Source organism: Colobus angolensis, unplaced genomic scaffold (assembly GCF_000951035.1).
Source record: "Colobus angolensis palliatus isolate OR3802 unplaced genomic scaffold, Cang.pa_1.0 Scaffold88, whole genome shotgun sequence".
NCBI classification, from domain to species: Eukaryota; Metazoa; Chordata; class Mammalia; order Primates; family Cercopithecidae; genus Colobus; species Colobus angolensis.
In genome coordinates, this window is record NW_012122709.1 from 404,319 (window position 1) to 427,911 (window position 23,593).

At 39.2% G+C, this 23,593-nt stretch overlaps 1 protein-coding gene across 4 annotated transcripts in view; it reads right to left on the reverse strand.

The window, feature by feature from the left end:
- Positions 1-23,593, reverse strand: part of GPC3 (glypican 3) — a 470,409-nt gene that overhangs the window by 154,286 nt on the left and 292,530 nt on the right. For all 4 annotated transcript variants that reach the window (XM_011930705.1, XM_011930704.1, XM_011930703.1 and 1 more), the window contains 2 exons: positions 21,162-21,295; positions 8,507-8,632 (listed from right to left, as the gene is read on the reverse strand). In XM_011930705.1, the coding sequence (XP_011786095.1) occupies positions 8,507-8,632; positions 21,162-21,295 (260 nt within the window). The remainder of the gene's footprint in view (positions 1-8,506; positions 8,633-21,161; positions 21,296-23,593) is intronic.

The following is a 23,593-nucleotide window of genomic DNA, read 5'->3' on the forward strand; positions in this document are numbered from 1 at the left end:
CACCTTCAGCATGACTTTAGTCTGACTTATGCCTGAATCAATGGACTTTAGGACCTGACTCAGTGCTACTGAATATTATTTCCATTGTCCATTGTTTATGTTTTTCTGTACCCTCTTCCTCTTGGCTCTGTATTTTATTTATTTATTTCCTCATTGATGTTTGCATTGGCTATCCTATATTTAAAATTGTGTGGATACTGCCTTGATCCCTTTGGAGAAAAGCCACACTATAAATTAAAACGACAATAACAACAACAACAAATAATAACTTATTTTAGCATGAAAGCATGGGGGCGACGTATAGCAAGTGCTGCATACCACTGGCCTGTTCTGACATGACTAGAATGAGATGTGCATGTTTTATATGTATGCGTGAGTATATATGCACTTTAGAATATAGGTCTTTCTTTTTTTTACTTAATCTCTTTATTACCAGATTGAAGATTCTGAAGGTCTTTCCTTGTTTCCATGTAAACCAGTGAAAGACTTTTTTGTATTAGAAATTTTTGGGCTGGGCGCGGTGGCTCAAGCCTGTAATCCCAGCACTTTGGGAGGCCGAGACAGGCGGATCACAAGGTCAGGAGATCGAGACCATCCTGTCTAACACTGTGAAACTCCGTCTCTACTAAAAAATACAAAAAAAACTAGCTGGGTGAGGTGGCAGGCACCTGTAGTCCCAGCTACTCGGGAGGCTGAGGCAGGAGAATGGCGTAAACCCGGGAGGCGGAGCTTGCAGTGAGCTGAGGTCCGGCCACTGCACTCCAGCCTGGGCGACAGAGCAAGACTCCATCTCAAAAGAAAAAAAAAAAAAAAAGAAATTTTTAGGTACAACATACACTACTTGGGTGATAGATGCACTAAAATCTCAGAATTCAGCCGGGCGCGGTGGCTCAAGCCTGTAATCCCAGCACTTTGGGAGGCCGAGACGGGCGGATCACGAGGTCAGGAGATCGAGACCATCCTGGCTAACACAGTGAAACCCCGTCTCTACTAAAAAATACAAAAAACTAGCCGGGCGAGGTGGCGGGCGCCTGTAGTCCCAGCTACTCGGGAGGCTGAGGCAGGAGAATGGCGTAAACCCGGGAGGCGGAGCTTGCAGTGAGCTGAGATCCGGCCACTGCACTCCAGCCGGGGCGACAGAGCGAGACTCTGTCTCAAAAAAAAAAAAAAAAAAAAAAAAATCTCAGAATTCACCACTACATAATTGATCCATGTAACAAAAACCCATTTGTACTCCAAAAGCTATAGAAATAAAAATTAAAGAAAAGAAAGAACTGTGCCCCCAACCAAATTCCTCAAAACATACTGTGTTGTTAAAATAATTGCATTATAAAAGCAGAATCAACTATTCTCCCTTGCCTTTCCTAGATCATAGGGGAAAAAAGAAGCTATTTCAGTCATTTAATTGTTTGTATGATTTTACACATTTCATGAATTGGGTGTTGATGGTTCTCTCATATTCACTTCAACTTGCTGACATGCCACAGTCTATCCTTCCAACCCAGCAGAAAGGAAAGAAAAATGTTTCCTTACTGTGCTTTTCTGAAACATCCAGAAGGTTTTGAGACAACGGACAAAACTCTGAGAATTAACACAATTGCTTTGCATATTCCCACTTCTGCCTTCTCAATTAAGCAGAGAAATCCTGAAGAGGCATTAGAAACACTGGAAGACTTGTCTGGTCAGTGGAAATAAGAGAATTCAGAGTGTGTGTGTGTGTGTGTGTGTATAATTTCTCAGGTGAAATGAGACGTAAGACTGCATACGATAAAGAGGAGGCAGATTCACCACAACTTGCCCCTGCAGATCTTAGGGAGTTTATTTAGTAATGCCAGCTGTCCCATGTAAGAGTCTCAGAGTCATCATGAGAGAATTAAAGATGAACGTGCATTCATAACAGTTTTTTTTTTTTTTTTTTTTTTAAGAAATGGGGTCTTGCTGTGTGCCCAGGCTGGACTGAAACTCCTGGGCTCAAACAGTCCTCCTGCCTTAGCCTTCTGAGTAGCTGGGACAACAAGCACGTGTCACCACGCCCAGCTCCGACTCATAATGAACAGAAGTGGCTATGTAGAAACTGTCAGCCAGAAAACAGCAATATCCTGGAGCTGACATCTGGAGCCAGGCCCATCTGGCCCAGCAACATGATAAAGGGGTAGCATGAGCAGCTCCAGGTGAATCACAAAGGGAACTAAGGTATCATGCCACAAAGTAAAGTACAAGTAGTTGTCTATGCAGAGTTGATAAGTCTCAAAGTCACTAGGGAAATATAAACCCCTATGGGAGGTGTGCTAATTGTAGGAGAGGCCAGCTGACTACAAACAGAAGGCTGAGACAAAGACTCAGGGGAGAATCATTGCAAAGGATTACAGAGATGAGGTCTGGTGATAGGCTAGCATTTAGGTTGTGCTCAAGGATGATGGGGATGGGAGGCCTATAGGTTTGGCTGACCTGTCTTCAAGGATAAGGGTGAGCTAAGCTGAGTGCAGAGGTAGTGAGAGAGATCTGACAGAGAAGTAGTTGCTCAGAGTTTATATAAAAATGGATAAAAACTGATGAATGGATAAACAAAATATGCTATATACATGCAATGAAATATTATTTGGCCATAAAATGATAAAGTATTGATATGTGCTACAACTTGGATAAACCTCAAGAACATAATGCTAAGTGAATGATTCCATTTATATGAAACCCTTAGAATAAGTAAATCTGTTGTGACAGAAAGCAGACAATTGTTTGCCAGGGGCTGGAGGAAAGGGGAAATGGGGCGTGCCCATTAATGTACAACAATGTTTCCTTTTGGAGTGATTAAATGTCTTGGAACTAGAGAGAGATGGTGGTTGTATAACATTGTGAATGGACTAAATGCCACTGAATGGTACACCTTAAAATGGTAATTTTGTCATGCAAATTTTACCTCAACACACACACACACACTCTCGCACACACTTGCGTCTGCACACACACGCACAATACACATGGATGGGGCCTCTGTTGTGATACCTCTAAGAGGAGCTCTCCCTGGACTGCTGGGGAAGAGATGGGTTGATTTTCTTTTTTTGTTTTTGTTTTTTTTTGAGACAGAGTCTCGCTTTGTTACCCAGGCTGGAGTGCAGTGGTGCGATCTCAGCTCACTGCAAGCTCCGCCTCCTGGGTTCACGCCATTCTCCTGCCTCAGCCTCCCAAGTAGCTGGGATTACAGGCACCCGCCACCACGCCCAGCTAATTTTTTGTATTTTTAGTAGAGACAGGGTTTCACCATGTTAGCCAGGATGGTCTCGATCTCCTGACCTTGTGATCTGCCTGCCTCGGCCTCCCAAAGTGCTGCAATTACAGGCGTGAGCCACCGTGCCCAGCAGAGATGGGGTGATTTTCTTTCCTCATCCTTCTCATTAGGTTGTGAACTCCTTAGCAGGGGCAGGAGCTGGATTATACTTATCAAGGTATGCCCTATTATATACTAAGTGCTCAATCTGTGTGGAATGAGCCTGAATTATCAGATTTTTTTTTTTTTTTTTTTTTTTTGAGATGGAGTCTTACTCTGTCACCCAGGCTGGAGTGCAGTGGCATGATCTCAGCTCACTGCAACCTCCACCTCCTGGAAGTGATTCTCCTGCCTCAGCCTCCCAAGCAGTTGGGACTACAGGTACCTGCCACCACGCCTGTATGTGTGTGTGTGTATATATATATATATATTTTGTATTTTTAGTAGAGATGGGGTTTCACTACATTGGCCAGGCTGGTCTTGAGCTCCTGACCTTGTGATCTGCCTGCCTCGGCCTCCCAGAGTGCTGGGATTACAGGTGTGAGCCACCACGCCTGGCCTATCAGATATTAAATGTAAAGACAAAACACCTTTTTTTTCCTCAGAAACTAGGGGTTTTTGAACATATATACTTTAACCAGTTTCTGTGTTATACTAATCTAAACAAGTGTCAAACTCTGTTTACCAATTTATAGATTCTAAACTAATTTATAGGAACTAAAACTAATTTATAGTTGCTCTGTTATACTAATTTATAAAGTATCAAACTATCCAGAAGATGAATGAAAATTCAGTCAATTATCCAGATATTTGGCCTAGCAAAAAGTGTGTTTGAGAATGATTTACAAAAATGTTCACTCTTCATTTGGATGTTATCAGGGCAAAAATGACATTTACCTATTGGGAAGCCCAGTGTTAACTCAGCAATCTGGGTTCCTTTATCTTTCTCTTGGTCCCAAGGACTCTCTAATTGAAATTCTCTGTAGTTTGACAAAGGCAGAAGCTGGAGGATCTTTCTGCCTTTGGCATTTGTAGGAAATCTTTGCCTGTAGGATATGCTGGTGGCTCACATAAAAGAGGATATCTCACATGCACCCAGTTTGCTAATTTGAAGGTTTCTCGGCTAAGTCCTGGTAGACAAACCAATGTTTATCTCAAGTCCAGATGGGATGGTGGTGGGAAGCTGAGAAGGATGAATGATAGGCTTATGTGGTGGTACTCCCTAAGACTGAATCGGTGAAAACATTTTCTTCATTCATATTTCAATCGACTGCATTCATAAGAGATAAAAATTCAAATGATGGAAAATATGACCTTATTTAGAGAGACAAGGAATTAACTCTTTAAAAGTTGAGTGATCTATACATCCATAGTAGGCTACAAACAGCTCTAATAACCCAGCTGACATGAATATTGCTCAGTATTTCCCTCAACATCAATACTTTCCTTTTGATCAAGTGTCTCCACTGACAAGTCTCATTCCCTGTCAGGATCCTTGATTTTCATTTTTCTTGACTAAAAGTAAAATTTTTTACAGGCACACAAATTTGACCTAGAAAGATAACAAAGTTACAACCCATTGGACAACAGGAAGTGGTAACTGTTACTTAAGACTAAATTAAATGAGAAATTTATTGAAAAGCTCTGGAAAGAGGTTTCCACTATAGATGAGACACAAGTGCAAAGCTAATCTTTATAAATGGTACAAATAGAGGCCACACATGTCTTCAGGCTAAAGAACTTCATATTATTAAAGGTATATTCCTGAGTAATTTAAAAAAATTAGTTTGACATTATTCCCTAGTTTTATCATTGCATTAAGTCAGCAATACAAGTAGAAGTTAATTATAACCTGAGGTTACTAACCAAGAAGGAGTCACTTCCTGGATTACACTACCCTTATTCTGTCTGAAAATATGTTTGATTTATTTTCTTCCTCCCTTCCTTCCCTTCATCCTTCCTTCTTACCTCCCTCCTTTCTTTTCTTTCTTTCCTGGATAGTATATATTAACAATAAAAGTCATTTTGAAAATAAAGATTTTTCAGAAATCAGAAATATGAATAGAAGTTTGGAATGATAGCTTTTCTCCATACTACAGTATTTGTTTTATTATTTTGTTCAATACCTTAAGGCTTAAAGCTAGCAAATGAAACAAAAATATTTCAGTTAACAGTTATTTTAATGATATAAAAGTACATTTGGCTAACTTTTGGACTCATTCAAATTTAGCAGGCTTTGGATTCCACCATTTGATAGAAGAGAAATTTCTTGGTTCCAGGGCATCATCCTTCACCAAAGTGTACCAAACATGAAGTAGTTAGTATGAGCAAAATTCAATAAAAATTCCAATAATTCAAAATACATAGGCCTGGGAATAAATTATTTTAAAATTAAAACTGGATCAATCTGATTTTTCACCATAAACAACAGAAGATAAATCCAGCAGAGTTATAATATTTGCTTCAAACAATCACAATGAAGAAACAAATATTAGTGCTTGATATTGGATAAATGCTCAAATATTTGTTAGAATAAATACATGAATGAATGAACACATCAGTAAATAAATATATTTGTAAAGTAAAATTTCCTTTTTAATAAGAGACCCTGGTTAGAAGATAAGCTGCTTAAAACAAATATTCACGAGTTGTTCATTTTTCGCTATAGTAACATAACATTAGACAAGGCACTGGAATGGTTTCTCATCAAGTTTATGTAAGAAGCACATATTTGATCTGTGGATATATTCTTTTTCAAATAGTTATTGTTTGTATCAGTTTTAAAGCATCAGCTTTTTATAAAGCCAAATACCAACTGCTTTTCTCTGAAAATTAAAAAAACAAAACAAAACAAAACAAAACAAAAAAACGTGTTCATGATTCTTCTTAGTACCTGAGGAGCTTTTACGATAACAAATACACATTATTTCTCCAGTGCATGGAGCCATTAATCCTTCCAGGCTGATTTACATTTGCTAGAGGGAAGTGTATCTCCATACAACTTCAATGCCTCTTCCAGGGTGTCATGCAACCTTATTCGCATTGTCCCATGTCAGTAAAATAGCATAGATAAGGAATAAGCTATTTTCTGACATGTCTTTTGTTTTGTGTTGGAAAGAGGAGGAGTGAAGGGGAAAGGGGGAAAAATAGAGACGTAATATAAATTGAGCTTCCAGTATGTGCCAGTCTGCTAGGGGCTTTTCATTTATGACCTCTCCTAATAGTTACAACAGTTCTGTGAGATGCCCTTCCCTTACAGAGGAAGAGGACGTTGAGACTTTTTAGGTTAAATGACTCACCCAAGACCACATTTAGTAGCAGAACTGAGAGGCAAACCCAAATTCATCTGGCTCCAAAGCCTTCCTCTTTGCACTCCATTATACTGCTAATAAATTCCATTCAGTATTCCATGTCCTGGTATTGGGTCCCACTAGAATGTAAGCTCTTCAAAGCAGCTAACTTGCCTTTTTCGCACTTGCATCCCTAGCACCTAGCTTGGTGCCTAACACATAATATCTCAAAACATAAATATTGAAGGTATGAATGAGTGAATAAATTAATAAGAAAAAAATACACACAGACTGTCAGACCTGGAGGGGCTCTAATCCAACCATCTCCTTTTTTAGATGGAGGAAAGCAAGGCCTAGAGAGATTAAGTCACTTGCCTTTGGTTAAGCAACTAATTAGTGAAAGATTCAGAACTCGATTTCGGGTCTCTTCTGTATTCTCCTCTACAACATGCTACTACTTGTACATTTTCTAAAGCATGTTCATCAACTCCTTGTGGTTTCCTAAGCATTGTATCCTCTTGATTTAATTTTTTAATCGCAAACATTCCTCCCACATGGAAAGCAATGGAGGTTAGGAATACCACTAGCCCACTAGAATGAAAACTCTGTGAGGACAGGAAATTATGTCTGTTTTGCTCATTTCAACAGGCTTGGCACTTAGAAGGTGCTCAGTAAATACTTGCTGAATAAATGAATATAATGAATATATATGATTTCCTTTTCAGTGATGAGCAAATTCTTCATAGATAATGATAGCATAGATTATATGAACGAATACTTGGCCGGGCGGAGTGGCTCATGCCTGTAATTTCAGCACTTTGGGAGGCTGAGGCAGGTGGATCATCCAAGGTCAGGAGTTCGAGACCAGCCTGGCCAACATGGTGACACCCCATCTCCACTAAAAATACAAAAGTTAGCCAGGCATGATGGCGGGTGCCTGTAATCACAGCTACTCGGGAGGCTGAGGTGGGAGAATCACTTGATCCTGGGAGGCAGAGGTTGCAGTGAGCCAAGATCGTGCCATTGTACTCTAGCCTGGGCAACAAAGTGAGACTCCGTCTCAAAACAAAACAAAACAAAACCAAAAAGACCAAAAAAAAAAAAAAAAAAAAAAAAACCACCAAAACAAATGCTCAATAAAATATTTCAATAAAATTGCTCAGTGAAATGATATTCCTCTTTCCCTCCCTTTTCTTCCTTTCTCTATCTTCATCTATAAAATGGGGGAAAATAACAGTATTCATTTCATAGGATTGTTATAAAGATAAATAATACATATAAAGCACTTAGCGTGGTACTTAATATACAATTAACTCTCAATAAATGATAGTTATCAAGATGAACGTGATTTCTTCAAATCAAATAAATAAGGACCCACATAATGAGGAGATGGAAGAATCGAAGACAAAAGAAAGTTGTTTTATGCTTTAAACTCTGCAAAATTGCCTTCAGACACAGTTCTCTATGTGTTTCAAACTCTGCAATTTCTAGGAGGGCTATAAATTATAGACATCATCTAAAATGTCATAGATGTTTTCTCTTTTTCTTGGAGAGTCTCGCTCTGTCACCCAGGCTGGAGTGCAGTGGTGCGATCTTGGCTCACTGCAACCTCCACCTCCCAGGTTCAAAAGATCCTTTTGCCTCAGCCTCCTGAGTAGCTGGGACTACAGGCTTGTGCCATCATGCTCGGCTAACTTTTGCATTTTTAGTAGAGATGGGGTTTCACCATGTTGGTCAGACTGGTCTCGAACTCCTGTCCTCAGGTGATCTGCCCACCTCAGCCTCCCAAACTGCTGGGATTACAGGCATGAGCCACCGCACTCAGCCTCATAGATTTTTCTAGAATTTTTCTTGTGAAATTAATGGAGACAGAAGACATAATTAACCTTTATATAAACATATGACAATTATTCCTCAAATATTGCTATATGTAACTTTCAAAAAAGATCACCTCTCCACGAGTTCTTGTCCATTCCAGCAAAGGGTGTCGTTTTCCGCCACAGGGCTATGGCTGCAGATGTAGCCAGGCAAAGCACTATAGAAGCTGATGAAAGACTTCAACTTCTGAATTAGTTCCCTAAAAGAAAAACAAAACATCTGCGCATAAGAGGCAAGTAAACTCAGTATGAGAAAAGTTTAATTTCCTTATGAGCATGACAGAAAGCCTCTGCCAGGCTGATTAGAGCAATAAATGATTTTTAAAGACATTCTTGGCTACAAGGCCACAGTTTAGTTTTTTTAAAAAAAATCAATAAAATGATATTAGAAAAAAAGTTGCCTGCCATATAAGGTGCTGTTTCTATCAGAAGGATGATTTAATTCCAACATTCATTTTCTATGACGTTCCACTTCCATTTTTTTTTATTCAGAATGCTGTTACCTACATTTTCAAAGGTGCTGATTACAAGGCACACTGGAGCACTACATATCTTTTGGTTTCTGAGTGTAATTGGGTGCATTGATTGTAATTTACAATGCTATTACCCTAGAGGTGGCCCGTTTCCATATAGGCTCTGGCTAATGGTTGCAGATCAGAATTGCAGGGTGCTCAGAACAGTGTAAGCTCTATGAAATTCTCCTGGCAATATAGTCAGAGCAACTCACATCTGCCAGAAAAGGAAGGTTTCTTTGTTCTTTGTATATTGTGGCTCCTGTGAGGGAGAGGGAGCAGGGTGGGGGACGATTCTAGTATATTTTATTATTTATTTGCTTTTGCTTTTGTGCTACATATAATAAGACAAGTGTGTGTGTGTGAGAGAGAGAGAGAGAAAGAGAAAGAGAGAGTGACAGAGAGAGAGAATATATTATGTCTGTAATTGTATGTAAACACACACACATAAATACCAGAAAAATTTCAGGTCTGTTATCTCATTTCAGATGTACATGGATACACAAAGTAATACTCCTTAGACTGGAGAGAAGTGGGTATGTTTAAAAAGAAATATTAAAATATGTAATAGAGGTACAGTGGTAAACAGACAAAAATAAAAGGCACTTTATTTTCTAAAGCAATGTTACTGATAGAAAATTAAAACATCCTTCACATCCAAATGTACCTTATGTCTATACTAAGTTTTTGGAGACTCTATTCAGGGAATTTTCTGGCAGTGGAGTAATTATTCAATATTGTCTCCAGGCTAAGAATGGACTGGCCTGATGTACAGGCCTCTATAGGAACCAGAGGCCTGAATATCATTTGGACACTGGTGGAAGTCCTTAGCCCAGAAATGCCTTCTGGGAGTTGTTCTCAGATCTGGCCAAATGAGGAAGACTGGTGAAAATATCCTCTTGTACTTAATCCGATTCTTCATTTTATTACTGCTATGGTTTAAGATGGCTTGTCCTCACCAAAACTCATGTTGAGGCGTGGTCCCCAAGGTGGCAGTGTTGGGAGCTGGTGCCTTTTAGAGGTGAAAATGGACTTATGTCTGCCTTGCAAGCCTGGGTTGGTTCTCCAGGGAATGGATTAGTTACCAGGAGAGCAGTTGTTATAAAGTGAGACTGCCTCTCATATTTGTCCTTTTCACTTGTGCTCAGTTCCCTTTCCTTTTCTCCACCATGTTTTCACATAGTATGCGGCCTTCACTTAGAAGGCCTCACAAGATGAGGCCGCCCAATCTTGAACTTCCCAGTCTAATAAATAAACCTCTTTTCTTGATAAATTACCCAGTCTTAGGAATTCTGTTACAGCAACATAAAACAAACTAGGACAATTACCATAAAACTATTCATTTCAACTAATGATTTAAGAGGTTGGGGAGGGAGAGAAAGGGCTCTCAGCATAGATTCACAAAGGCTTGGGTCACTGCAAAGCCAAGGTGATGGACAGAACAACTCAAGAAAGGTTGTTGGGACATATTTAACTTCTGATACCCCACAAGTTGCTTCCCGTTATGCCTGTACCCCCCAACCCACAGCCTACCCCTGGTGTCTGAGCACCATCAATCTCCAAAAAGAAGAGGCTCAATACAGAGCTCTGAAAATAAAAGTCAACATTATAGTTTCTCATAGAGGAAAAGGATGGGCTCAATTAACAGCTAATAGGAGAGATGCTCTGTTTTACAAGGTAATAATGCAGTTCCCAAGAGTGGAAGCTGAAAGAGTAAAGGCTGAGTCTAAGTAATTCCCCCCACTCCATAAGGAAATTGAATATGGCCATTAGTCTATGGGAAACAATGGCCCTCTCTTAAAGGAAAGAGTTTCCCTTAGGCCTCTCCCTACCTCCAAACCCCCTCTCACTAACATAGCACATGGCAAGAAAAATTGAACCCATGGCAAGGCCTTCCATTTTGATTTCCATAGAAGTTAAAAAAAAAAAAAAAAAAACACCCTGAACTTCTCCCAACCCTTGCAGTTTTCTTGGTGGATCATAAAGATTATTGACAACTTGAAGAAGATCTAGATGAGGTTCGATCTAAATGTCAAGGGAATGAGGGGCTGCAATAAACATAAGACCTCCCACTTTAGTATAGAAAGATATTACCTGGAAGGGTTAAGATAAAAATCTAAGAAAACCACAAAGACAGTGAATATATTACTCTTGTCTCACACTGCTATGAAGAAATACCCAAGACTGGGTAATTTATAAAGAAAAGCCAGCGTTGCATGGCTGGGGAGGCCTCAGGAAACTCACAATTATGGCAGAAGTGGAAGCAAACATGTCCTTCTTCACATGGTGGCAGGAAGGAGAAAAATGAGTGCCAAGCAAAGGGGGAAGCCCCTTATAAATCCATCAGATCTTGTGAGAACTAATTTATTATCATTAGAACAGGATGGGGGAACCATCTCCATGATTCAATTATCTCCATCTGGTCCCTCCCATGACATGTGGAGATTATGGGAACTACAATTCAAGATGAGATTTGGGTGGTGACACAGCCAAATCATATCAGTGAATAATGTGAACATAGTCTGGGTTATCATGTTCCAGAATTCAGGGAATCTCTTTGAAAGTTGAACAAGTTAACTTGGAAAAATAAAAAGTTATCCTACTTTATTAATTCCACAGGGCATATAGGATGGAGACAGAAAGAGACTGTGTTTTAAAAATTTACTTCTGAATTAGTTATTTTGAATTTGTTATTTTGAATTAGTTATTTTGAACACAGTTTTATTTTGCAACCATGTTAGAATGATTGGGTTCTCAGAACAGCCCCTTCAAACCTGTTGTGAGTAGTAGCTAAGAGCACTGATTATGGAGTATGACTCAGCTGAGTTTCAGATGTCAGCTATGCCCTCACTTACTGAGCAGTGAAATCTTAGGCAAATTCTAAGCTTCTCTGAACTTTAGTTTCCTTATTTGTAAAATGAAGATACTGATGATACCTATCTTGCAAGTTTACTGTAATGATTAAATGAGACAATGCATGTAAAGTGTTTAGCATAGTACCCACACAAGTAAGCACATAGTAATCACCCTACAATGTTAGCCATTGCCAATATTACAACACTATCATGAATCTGTAGAATAGAAATGTATCATTGATATTGTTTGGCTGTGTCCCCACCCAAATCTCATCTTGAATTGCAGCTCCCATAATTCCCATGTTTTATGAGAGGGACCAGATTGGAGATAACTGAATTGTGTGGGTGGTTTGCCCCATACTGTTCCTGTGGTAGCGAATAAGTATCACGAGATCTGATGGTTTTATAAGGGGTTTCCCCTTTTGCTTGGCTCTCATTCTCTCTTGCCTGCCACCATGTAAGATGTGCCTTTTGCCGTCTGCCATGATTGTGAGGCCTCCCCAGCCACATGGAACTATGAGTCCATTAAACTTCTTTTTCTTTATAAATTACCCAGTCTCAGTTATGTCTTTATCAGCAGTGTGAAAATGGACTAATACAGTCACATATATATGAAATACACATATTAGATTCCAGATAAATTCATGTATGCAGGACAATTAAAAGTTTTTCAAGTGCTACATAATTTTATGTACAATAAGATAATTAAAATTCCTCACTTTTTTGAGGTAGATATTAATAAGTACAACCATATTCTCTCCCAACAGATTTTTCCTGGTATTCTTCTTCCCAAACCAGTTAGCTACTGGGCTGGGTAAACCACTTGACTTATTTGGTACAGCAGTTTGAATGGTCTTTTTCTCTGAGCCTGGTAGGAAGGTGGTGGTGACCCTGACAGGGATTTGTGTCTAAGAATTTAAGCACTGGATGTGGAGGGCTAAAATGAAGTCAAGTTAGAAAAAGATAGATTATGGGCTGGGTGCAGTGGCTCACACCTGTAATCCCAGTACTTTGGGAGGCCGAGGCAGGTGGATCTTTTGAGAATAGGAGTTTGAGATCAGCCTGGCCAGCATGGCAAAACCCCATCTCTACTAAAAATACAAACAATTTAGCCAGGCACAGTGGTGTGCACCTGTAACTCCAGCTACTAGGGAGGCTGAGGCACAAGAATTGCTTGGACCCGGGAGGCAGATGTTGCAGTGAGTGGAGATCACACCACTGCACTCCAACTTGGGTGACAGAGTGAGACTCTGCCTCAAAAAAAAAAAAAAAAAAAGAAAAAGAAAAAGATAGATTAGTTATCAGAGAAATGCAAATCAAAACCATGAGATACTACTTTACACCCACTAGAATGGTTATGATAGACAACAACAAGTGCTGGTGAGGAGATGAATAAATTGGAACCCTCACACATTGCTGGTGGCAATGCAAAATGGTACTGCCACTGTGGAAAACAATCTAGCAGTTCCTCAGAAAATTAAGCACAGAATTACCACATGACCCAGCAATTCTACTCCTAGGCATATATCCAAAAAGATTGAAAGTAGGTACTCAAATAAGTTTCTGTTCATGGCAACATTATTAACAATAGCCAAAAGGTGGAACAAGACAGATGTCCATCTACTGATGAATAAACAAAAGATGATTATATATATAATGAAATACAATGAAATATTATTTAGTCTTAAAAAGGAATGAAATTCTGAATGTGCTACAATATGGGTAAACTTTGAAAATGCGATGCTAAGTGAAAGAAGCCAGTCATGAAAGACCATGTATTCTATAATTCCACTTTTGTGAAATGTTCAGAATAGGCAAATATATACAGATATACAGTAGATTAGTGGTTGGTTACTACTGGGGAGATGAAGGTTGAGGAATGATAGCTAAAGGGTACAGAGTTTCTTCCTGAGGTGATGAAAATGTTCCAAAATCTATTGTGATGATGGTTGCATAACTCTGGATATACTAAGAACAATTGAATTGCACACTTTAAATGGATAGATTATATAGTATATGGATTAAATCTCAATAAAGCTGTTACCCCTGCCCCTCAAAAGAAAGGGTAGAGAAGAGGTAAGAAATACGTCTTAGAGAAAGAGAGGGTTCTCTATTATGGGGAGGGATGCCCCTTGGAAGAATGAAAAGAGACATGGAGGAAAGTTGGGAAAAGCCAGGTTGGATGCAAATAAAATAAACACATAAGTGGCGAGGGAAGAAAAGAGAAATTTGTAAAAGCTGCCGCTTCAGCGCTGCAACAGCTGTAAACAGTTCAAATATATTTATTCCTCCATCTTCTAAAATATTTTGTTCTCTTTCTCATTGTAAAAGAAATACACGTTCACTATGGAGAATTTAGAAAATAAAGAAAGATAGAAAGAGAAAAAATTCATTGTCCCACCAGACACAGATAATCACTGTTAATATTTCAATGTATTTTGCTCTAGATTTTTCTCTTGAGTAAAGTTTTACATTTATTTCTTTAAAACCTATTCTTCTTGATAGACTTGTTCTCTGAGTTCTTTTTGGTTCTTAGTGTGTATTATCTCCATTAGAATCCACTTAGAATCCAAGGTAGATTTGACTAGAAGAACCTCAGAATTAAATAAATCCTGGTTCTCAACTAATTCCCAGGCCCTGTGGGATGAGACAGTACCTGCCTTTTGGAGAAAAAAGAGTAGGTCTCCAGCACAGTTTGCAAACTGGCCAATATCTTAAGAGTCCCAAAGGACAGTGTTACAGTGAAGGCCATTCCTTTATGGAAAACCTTCTGAATTACTGTGAGAAAATAAATCTTGGTCTCTAAAAGAAACTGATTATTGAAAATAAGTGTAGACATACTGTTTTGGAGGGTAGGGAAGAAGACTTTAGAAACTGTTGGAGAGTTAATGAGCTTTTCAAAGGACAGCAACAACAGGTGATAATGTCCTCTGACACTACAGCAGCAGTGTGACAAAAGTAGTTTACCTCCTACCAAGTTTACTGGGCCTCTCTCATCTCTCCTCTTCTTTGTCTCTTCCTGTCATTCCTTTCTAAACTTGTTCCAGCACAGGAATTAAGTGTATTTTAATATTTTCTTAAATAAAGATTTATATTCCTCTGCTTATAGTTTTAAAAGAGGAGTTGAATATTTCTATTTTTCTCTTTAAAGAAAGACACATGAAACTAAACTAAGTGACATGTTAATTACCCATGTATGACACAGTCCAGATTTTTTTCCTTTGTGCTAGTAGCCCATGACAGACAACAAAAGAATCTCCACCTATGAACTAAGGCAGTCTGCTCAACTGAATTGTTCCAGGGGGAAAAAAAAGAGGATAGAAAGTTTGGACAACTAGTTGTCTGGGATGGGAAAAACAATTTGATTGAAGGGAATGTTCTTTGATTGTAATTCCACTTTATTCTAATACATACATGTCAAACATAGCATTGACATACAAATTCTGACACCTACGGCTCTCAGACAGATCCAACATTTGCTTACGACAGCCTGCTCAGGAAAAAGTCTCTTCCTAGAGGTTTCCATTCAATGTGTTAAATGTGGAACTAAAGGATAGGGCCCCTTTGCATGCACGAGCCATTTTCAAATATGGCAGCTGAGTGCACGTGATCTTCCCTGGAGGGCTTCCATCATCCTGAAGAGGATCATCCCTCCCCTTCTTTGGTTGCAGGGGAGGGGACTGCCTTTGCTTTCTTGCAATGATTTGCTTCGGCAAGCATCAAAGCAGCACTAATTGGAAATCACTGCAAGTAAAAACAGTTTTTCATCCCTGACTGCAGACCTGGAACTTTTTTCCTTTATTATTAAGGCTCATTTTTTTATCTTCATGTAAAGTAATATGAGCTTATTATTTTTAAAAGTTGACAATGCAAGAAAAGTACCTAAACTAAAATAACAAAAATAGGAATGACGTAAGATCATGCCTAATTCTGCTGGAGAGAGCCTTTCACAGTTTAATCCCAAACTAGAGCTTTCTACCATTCTAAAGACTTGCCCATACTTTTTCTCAGTGTTCCCCTTGCCCAGAATGCCCTCCTTTCCTTCCTCAATCTGCTGAGTTTGTTTGAACTTATCCTTCAGGCTGAGCTCAAAAGTCACCTTTTCCAAGAAGTTTTTCTTAATGCTCCCAGGAGAGGGGCTATCTTCTCCATCTGTGACACTGCCACTCTTTTGCACATAGCTCTGATTTGGCACTCACCCCCAATGTATGGAAATTATTCATTTGCATGTCTCCCTCCCTAACTAAGCTAGGTGCCCCTTCATTCCTCAGAGCCTAACCCTTACACAATGTGAAGCACAGAGATGGTGTCGACAAATGTTGAAAGAAGTAGAGGCCTATTTAGGGCAGAATGACTTGTACAAGATCCAGAACTCGTTGATTCACTCAGGACATACTTTGTTGTTTTGTTCAGTGGGTGGGGGTAGGCATTGATTTTGGACTAGGGGAGCTGAGATCAGCTTTTGTTCTTTGCTTTCTAGGTCATTTACTAGTGTTACCTGATCCATTGCCCCTTTAGACCAAGTCAGAGGGGAAGGGGGGGCACCAGAAGGAGAGGGCTGGAATATGTAGATATAATTTCACAAGGGTGGAGGGACTGTGTGACTTTCTCACAGGTTAGCAGTTGGGCCAAAAGCTTGGTATATGTAGATGCAAGATGGACTATTCAACCATAGATTCGGCATTTGAACAATGGAAAAATATTGTCCATGTACTCAACCAAACAGTATATTGTATAAACATGGCAAGGGAAACAGTATCATAAGGGAAGCAGTGAAGTAGACATTCGGAAGGGCAAAGAAGGGAGAAGCTGACAACTGAGATGTGCCGAAAATATGAAAGCTAGAAGGGGCTGTGAAGATCTGATTTCTTCTTTTCTGATTGTACTAGTTGTGCATCTTGTTCTCCACTCACTGTTTGAAATCTGATGACAGATATTTTCAATACTTATCCCTTAAAGGAACACTGAGTCCCACACATAGACCACCAGTTGAGTATCAAATCGCCTTGAAATTGAACTAAGCTATTTCTAAGATTAGTTGTGTGTTGCAAACTACCCAGTTGGGGGCAGACAAAACAAGCAGATGACTTCTGAATGCTACCAAAGGAATCCTGCATTTCATTGTGTGTTGTTATTTTAACAAGGCAAAGGGCTTTTCAACTCATAATCAGATTCAGACAGCTTGCTCACAACCTCCACAGACTGAATACTACAATAGGGTTCCTTTGCAATTATCATATTTTTAACAACAGAGGATGGAGCTTGGGCATGGGCATGAGGAGTGCTAGAGGCACATATATTTTTCTGGACAGTGTGAAATGCTGTGCAGATAACATACTGAGAGATTTATAGAGGTACTAACACTGCAAAAACAAACCCTCTTAATAACATCAGATTGCAGGGGGCAGTGCATTTAGCAAGAGATCATCTTAATTCCCACTTCTCCTCTCTCCCTAAGAGGGGTTACAATGCCTATTTGAGGGAGTTAAATAAAATCAGATACTCTCCTGTTGTTTTGTTTTCTTCTTCTGCCAGAGAATTCACAAAGAAAGGCTCCATCTCAGATTCTAATGCTTCAGTTTCAATAAAAGTGAGTAACATCGTTGGGCACGCTCAAGCTCCCAACACCCAAAGAAGCTCTGCCTGACCATCATTTACTCAACTCTACAGGCTTTGTCAATTTTTCTTACTATCCTTTCTTTTCCTTGGAGGATGAATCTAGGCCACGTGTGGTGGCTCACGAGAATGGCTTTAACTTGGGAGGCATAGGTCACAGTAAACTGAGATCGTGCCACTGCACTCCAGCCTGGGTGACAGAGCGAGACTCAGTCTCAGAAATATATGTATATGAATCTAAACAAAGTACCAAATCCGGTGGCCAACCAAAACCTCATTTATCAATTTCTTCTTTCCCTGGAGGAATCGATACACATACAGCTGTCCCCACTAAGGTGAAAGGGAATGAGTTCCCCAGAGCCCAAGACAGAAGTCATAGCAACAGGCTTGGATAAACCTCCTACTTATAAATGTGTCTAGGTTGGCAGAGTAATCTCAAAATGGGACTGAGTGGGTGTGTTAATTTTGAGAAAGCTCCGCATGGGATTCGGCTACAAATTCATATACCACTTCCTCCATGAAGCCTCAAGGTTCTGTCTTTCCCTGTAGGTGGCCTCTGTACTCTAGACATTCTTTTGCTTTAGCACTTACAAAGCTGTTTTGGAATTATTTGTATTTAAGTCTATTTCCCATTAAACTGAGCTGGAGAGCACAGATTGTGTCTTTGTATTTTCAGTGCCTAGTATACATTTTGGTATTAACAAGTGCTTACTAAATTTTTGCTGAATTGAATAAAGATACCCCCCACCCACACACACATATACAGTAAGTCCTCACTTAGTGTCATTTATAGGTTCTTGGAAACTGAAACTTAAAGTGAAACAATGTACAGCAGGTCTTTGAATAACGTGGTTTCATTCAACATCGTTTTGTTATAATGGTGATAAGGAAAAAATAGGTTTTGTTATATGCCGTTTTGCTTAAAATTGCAGTTTCCAAGAACTTACAGACATAGTTAAGTGAGGATTTTCTATGTATCTATCTATCTAGCTATGTATCTATCTACCTATCTATCATCTTCACTTCAGTCAAATATGGAAGGGGTTGCCACTAGTTAAAGGTCAATGCCTTAGATGAACTGAAGTTTATTCCTCAGGTGGTTCAGTCCAAGAGTAAATGCAACGGAGAAAAATGGACAAAGGACAGGCAGGTGCAAAAGAGGGCCTTAATATATGGCCTAAAAGACAAAAATTTTCCAAAGAACCCCTATGCTATAGGAAAATGGCTCTCAAACATTTTGATGTTGGGAGCCCTGAAGTAGTTTTGTTTTTTTTTTTTTTTTTTGAGACGGAGTCTTGCTCTGTCGCCCAGGCTGGAGTGCAGTGGCTGGATCTCAGCTCACTGCAAGCTCCGCCTCCCGGGTTTACACCATTCTCCTGCCTCAGCCTCCCGAGTAGCTGGGACTACAGGCGTCCGCCACCTCGCCCGGCTAGATTTTTGTATTTTTTAGTAGAGATGGGGTTTCACCGGGTTAGCCAGGATAGTCTTGATCTCCTGACCTCGTGATCCGCCTGTCTTGGCCTCCCAGAGTGCTGGGATTACAGGCTTGAGCCACCGCGCCCGGTCCCTGAAGTAGTTTTAAAATACGTCCACAAACTCCTTGATTCTCCTCCCTTCAAGAGGTGGAGCTTAATTTCCTCCCTCTCCTTGAGCATGGATTAGAATTAGTGGCTCACTGACTGGGCGCAGTGGCTCACGCCTGTAATCCCAGCACTTTGGGAGGCTGAGGCAGATGGATCACCTGAGGTCAGGAGTTTGAGATCAGTCTGGCCAGCATGGTGAAACCCTGTCTCTACTAAAAATACAAAAATTAGCCAGGCGTGGTGGTAGGCGCCTGTAATCCTAGCTACTAGGGAGGCTGAGGCAAGAGAATTGCTTGAACCCAGGAGGCAGAGGTTGCGGTGAGCTGAGATGGTGCCATTGCATTCCAGCCTGCGTGACACAGCAAGACTCTGTCTCAAAAAACAAAACAAAACAAAAAACCACAAAGAATTAGTGGCTCACTTCTAACAAATCAAATATGCCAAAATTGATGATGTGTCACTTCAAAGACTAGGCCATAAAAGACACTATAGCTTTCTCCTTGCTGTCTTCCACGGATCACTTACTGTGGTGTAGCCAGCTTCCAAGTCCTGAGGCCATTCATGTGGTCCATATGGTGAGGAACTGAGACCTCCTTCCAACAACCAGCACTAACTTGTTACACTTGTAAGTGAGCCACTTTGGAAGTTGGTCCTCTAGACTCCATCAACATTTTGAATGACTGCAGCCTCAGGATCCCAAAGAGATTTTGTTTATATGATATATATTTATTGATATTTACTGTTTTAGAATTTTTTTAAAATTTAAAATTTATTATTAATTTGAAACTAGCCATTATGGGCCTATTACATGTTAATATAAATATTAATAACATTTTATGACAATAGTGAAAAAAATGGTATCATTTTTCATTTTTGCAAGCTGTCTCTACTGTCTCGCTTGATAGGGGATAGTTAGATTCTCCTATTGACTTCTGCATTTAATATGTTGTAATAAATTGTTTTGGTTGAAGTATATGAACAATATTCAGTTTCACACAAATATGTAATTAGCAAAAGGAACATCTCATAGGTGCCCTGAAAGTGTCACTGGGACTCCCAGAAGTCCTGGAATCACATTTTAAAATAGCTACTACAGGGAAACTAGGAATCCATTAGATTGGAAGTCAACAAAAGAGAAGAAATAAGGACTTTCCAAAATGCTTCAGTAGGGGAACTCTGTTAAGTTGCATTACTGCCTTCTTTCATCCTAAATTGTATCAGATCATGCTAAGAATTACCATCTCAGAAACCCCTAAAGGAAAATGAGTGGAATGGAATAGTTTAGCCCAAATCTGGGATGTTACATAATTCCTTTCTTCATTTTCTATCTCAGAAACCCCTATAGGAAAATGAGAGGAATGGAATAGTTTAGCCCAAATCTGGGATATTACATAATTCCTTTCTTCATTTTCTATCTATAGGGCAATCTCACCTAACCCCCTCAAGGTTAATAGGAACAACTCATGTCTAGCTATTCTTGAGCCAGTGGTAGGGCTGGCTACATGTGCAGTCTTTTCAGGTAGGGCAGTTCTTCTAGAGTTGTATTGGGCTTTTGATCCAATTTCTACCCCTTTATTGTAATCAAAAAAATAGAATGAGGATAGAGGGAACCTGGATCAGGGGAGAATGGATGAAGAGAACAAGAAACAAACCTGGATTTTGTTCCTTGACTGTTGTTTTAAGAACCAGGAACCAGATCCTTCATTTTATCATTTTTAAAAGAGTGCGTAAAGTATGCAGTGTCTGTGTATGTGTGTGTGTATATACACATGAATGTGTCTCACCAGCTTCTCTCTGGTGAATTTACCTCTGACTCACTGTTAATAATGGGAAAAGCTACAAAGCAAGCCAAGAAATTGTGAGACAAGATTGTAAGCAGAAACTATTTTGCTTAATCAATAAAAGATCTTGAATAGGGAAGTCCTTTCCACACGTATTGCTGTACTACATATTTATGAGCAGTAAATTTACAGTTAAATATGGCTTGGATATAATACCATATCTTTTTTTAAACATTGACAGATGATAAAATTTAATTAATCAAGCACTCTACTCAGAAGAACTAAATAACATGTATTTAAGAAGTTTCACTCTAGTAGTTTTTGACCTTAAAATACAATTGCTAATTGTATGCTGGAATAAAGAGAAAAAGAAACCTCTCACCTTCTTCGGCTGGATAAGGTTTCTTCATGTTCTACATGAGCAACTTTTAATACTTTCTTGTCAATAAACAGATCTTCAGGATAATAAGCAGATCTATATTGGCGTTGTTGAGAATGGGCACATAACTTGCCAATCTGAAAAAAGAAATGCAATATAATTATATGATACTTGTGCAGATATGATAGTAGAAACAAATTCTGAAAGGCACTTCAATTTCTTCCCCCAATTTTAAATAGCAGAACAAAGCTATGACTAGAGTCAAAAAAGGTGATTAGCTTGTAAGGCAAAGAACCATTGGTGGAAAGAAGGCTGGAGACTGAGAATGGGGACCCCATTCTGAGTACAGCCTATTCAGAGATTTCCTAAGATAAAAAAATGGCCTTTTTTTCTACAGTGATGTATACATTTGAGAGGACCGTCAACACAGGCCTCATGCTATTCATACCTTTCAATGGCATTTGGTATTAATACATATGAAGAAGTTCACAAAAGGGAATTGCAAAATTTAGGAAGAACTGGTGCAGAAGATGAGAGTTGTGTAGCCAGTTAACAGAAGAGCAGCCTCCCAAGCACAGAGTGCTCCCAATTTCTATGAGTATTTTGATATAAGACCCAAGCTAAGGTACTCTGATAAAAAGTGTGGTTGCTCATCTGGCTTTCCTAAAAATGCCCAAGGGAAGAAGGCAAGTCAACCAATCAGTAGCCAGTGACAGGTAGCTCACACCTGTAATTCCAACACTTTGGGAGGCTGAGGCAAGAGGATCACTTGTGGTCAGGAGTTCAAGGCCAGCCTCGGCAACACAGCAAGACCCAGTCTCTGCAAAAAGTAAAAAATTAGCCAGGCATGGTGGTGTACACCTGTAGTCCCAGCTACTCAGAAGGCTGAGGTAGGAGGATCGTTTGAGCCCAGGAGGTCAAGGCTGCAGTGAGCCATGATTGTGCCACTGCACTCCAGCCTGAGTAATAGAAGGAGATCCTGTTTCTAATAAATAAATAAATAAATAAATAAATAAATAAATAAATAAATAAATAAGCAAGCGTAATCACCTATGAATCATATATCATTAAATAAGCTCAGGATTAAAAGTATTTTAAAAACATAATTGCTCAAGATTCTCCCTTTCTTCCTTCCTCCCTGTCTCCTTCTTTCCTCCCTTCTTCCCTCCCTTTCTTCCTTCCATCTTTTCTCATTCATTCAGAAATATTTATTGGATATCTCTCTCTAAAGCTGACCTCTTTTACACTCATATAGCAATACTTTTTTAAAAAATGGCATAATCTTTCTTACTTAGCTCCATTCTACTTGATTTTTTTGGTTTAATTATTACTAGATTTGCTACTTTTTTCACATTCAAGCAAAAGCCTAAATGAACTTCCATATAAAAAATATGAATACTAACATTCTTATATATCTCCCTGTGCCAGACACTATGCCAACGATTATCATCCCCATTTTAGAGATGAGGAAATTGAGGCTTAGGGAGTTAAGTGACTTGCATGAGGCAAATAAACAGTGGACTGACTTGTCTGACTTAGAACCCATTTGTCTGATTTCAAAGTTTATGCGGTATTTCCTTCCTAGCAGATAATGCTTGACCTTCCAGTGGCTTACATTGTACATTGTAGAAAAATATAAAGAATTACCAGTCCCCAAAAACATAGCCACCCAACGTAGCCAAGGTAAATATATAGACTGTAAACTTCAGGAAAAATATTAGAAATATTTGGCAAGGAGAAGGGTTGTATGTTTGTCCACGCTATTCAGACTGGATTTTGTGCACTGTTAGGTGAATTAATTGAAGCGAATTGAAAGAATCTTCTATTATCAGCCTCAGCTCAGCACTCTACTTATAAGCCATGGGCTCTGTGTGGTAATCCCAGCTTCTGGATTTCTCAAGATGGTCCTGACAGCATTTACTAAGTTATCCATTTATACAGCTTTGGAAGGCTTTTCATATAAATACATTATTGAATTAGAAAAGAAATCTAGAATCAGAGTAGCATCACCTTCATTTATAAAAGATAGCATCTATAGTTTGATATTCAGATGAGCTATACTCAATGGTTTATCTTAATGGGAATAAAACAAAAGCCGAAGACACTTAAAGACATTCAATTTAGCTTTGGAACGCATGATGCTGAATTTTTCAGACGTGCTTATGGAATGCTATGTGACTTCGGCTAATATTAACTTCAAACAAAGTGTGTGCATTCCATGAATATGCCTTAACTAGCAGCAGTCTGGTAGGGTGCTTTAGGTCAGGGGCTACCTAGCTGGACTGGAGAGTTAAGTTCCATTCATTTTTAAAGCATATAATGCAGATGCCAAATAAATGAGGGCAGACTATGTATTACCACTTTCTATCTGAAGACATATACATGTTTACTTTGTGAAAATGCAGGTGAAATTTCATGGAACAAAACCTTGATGT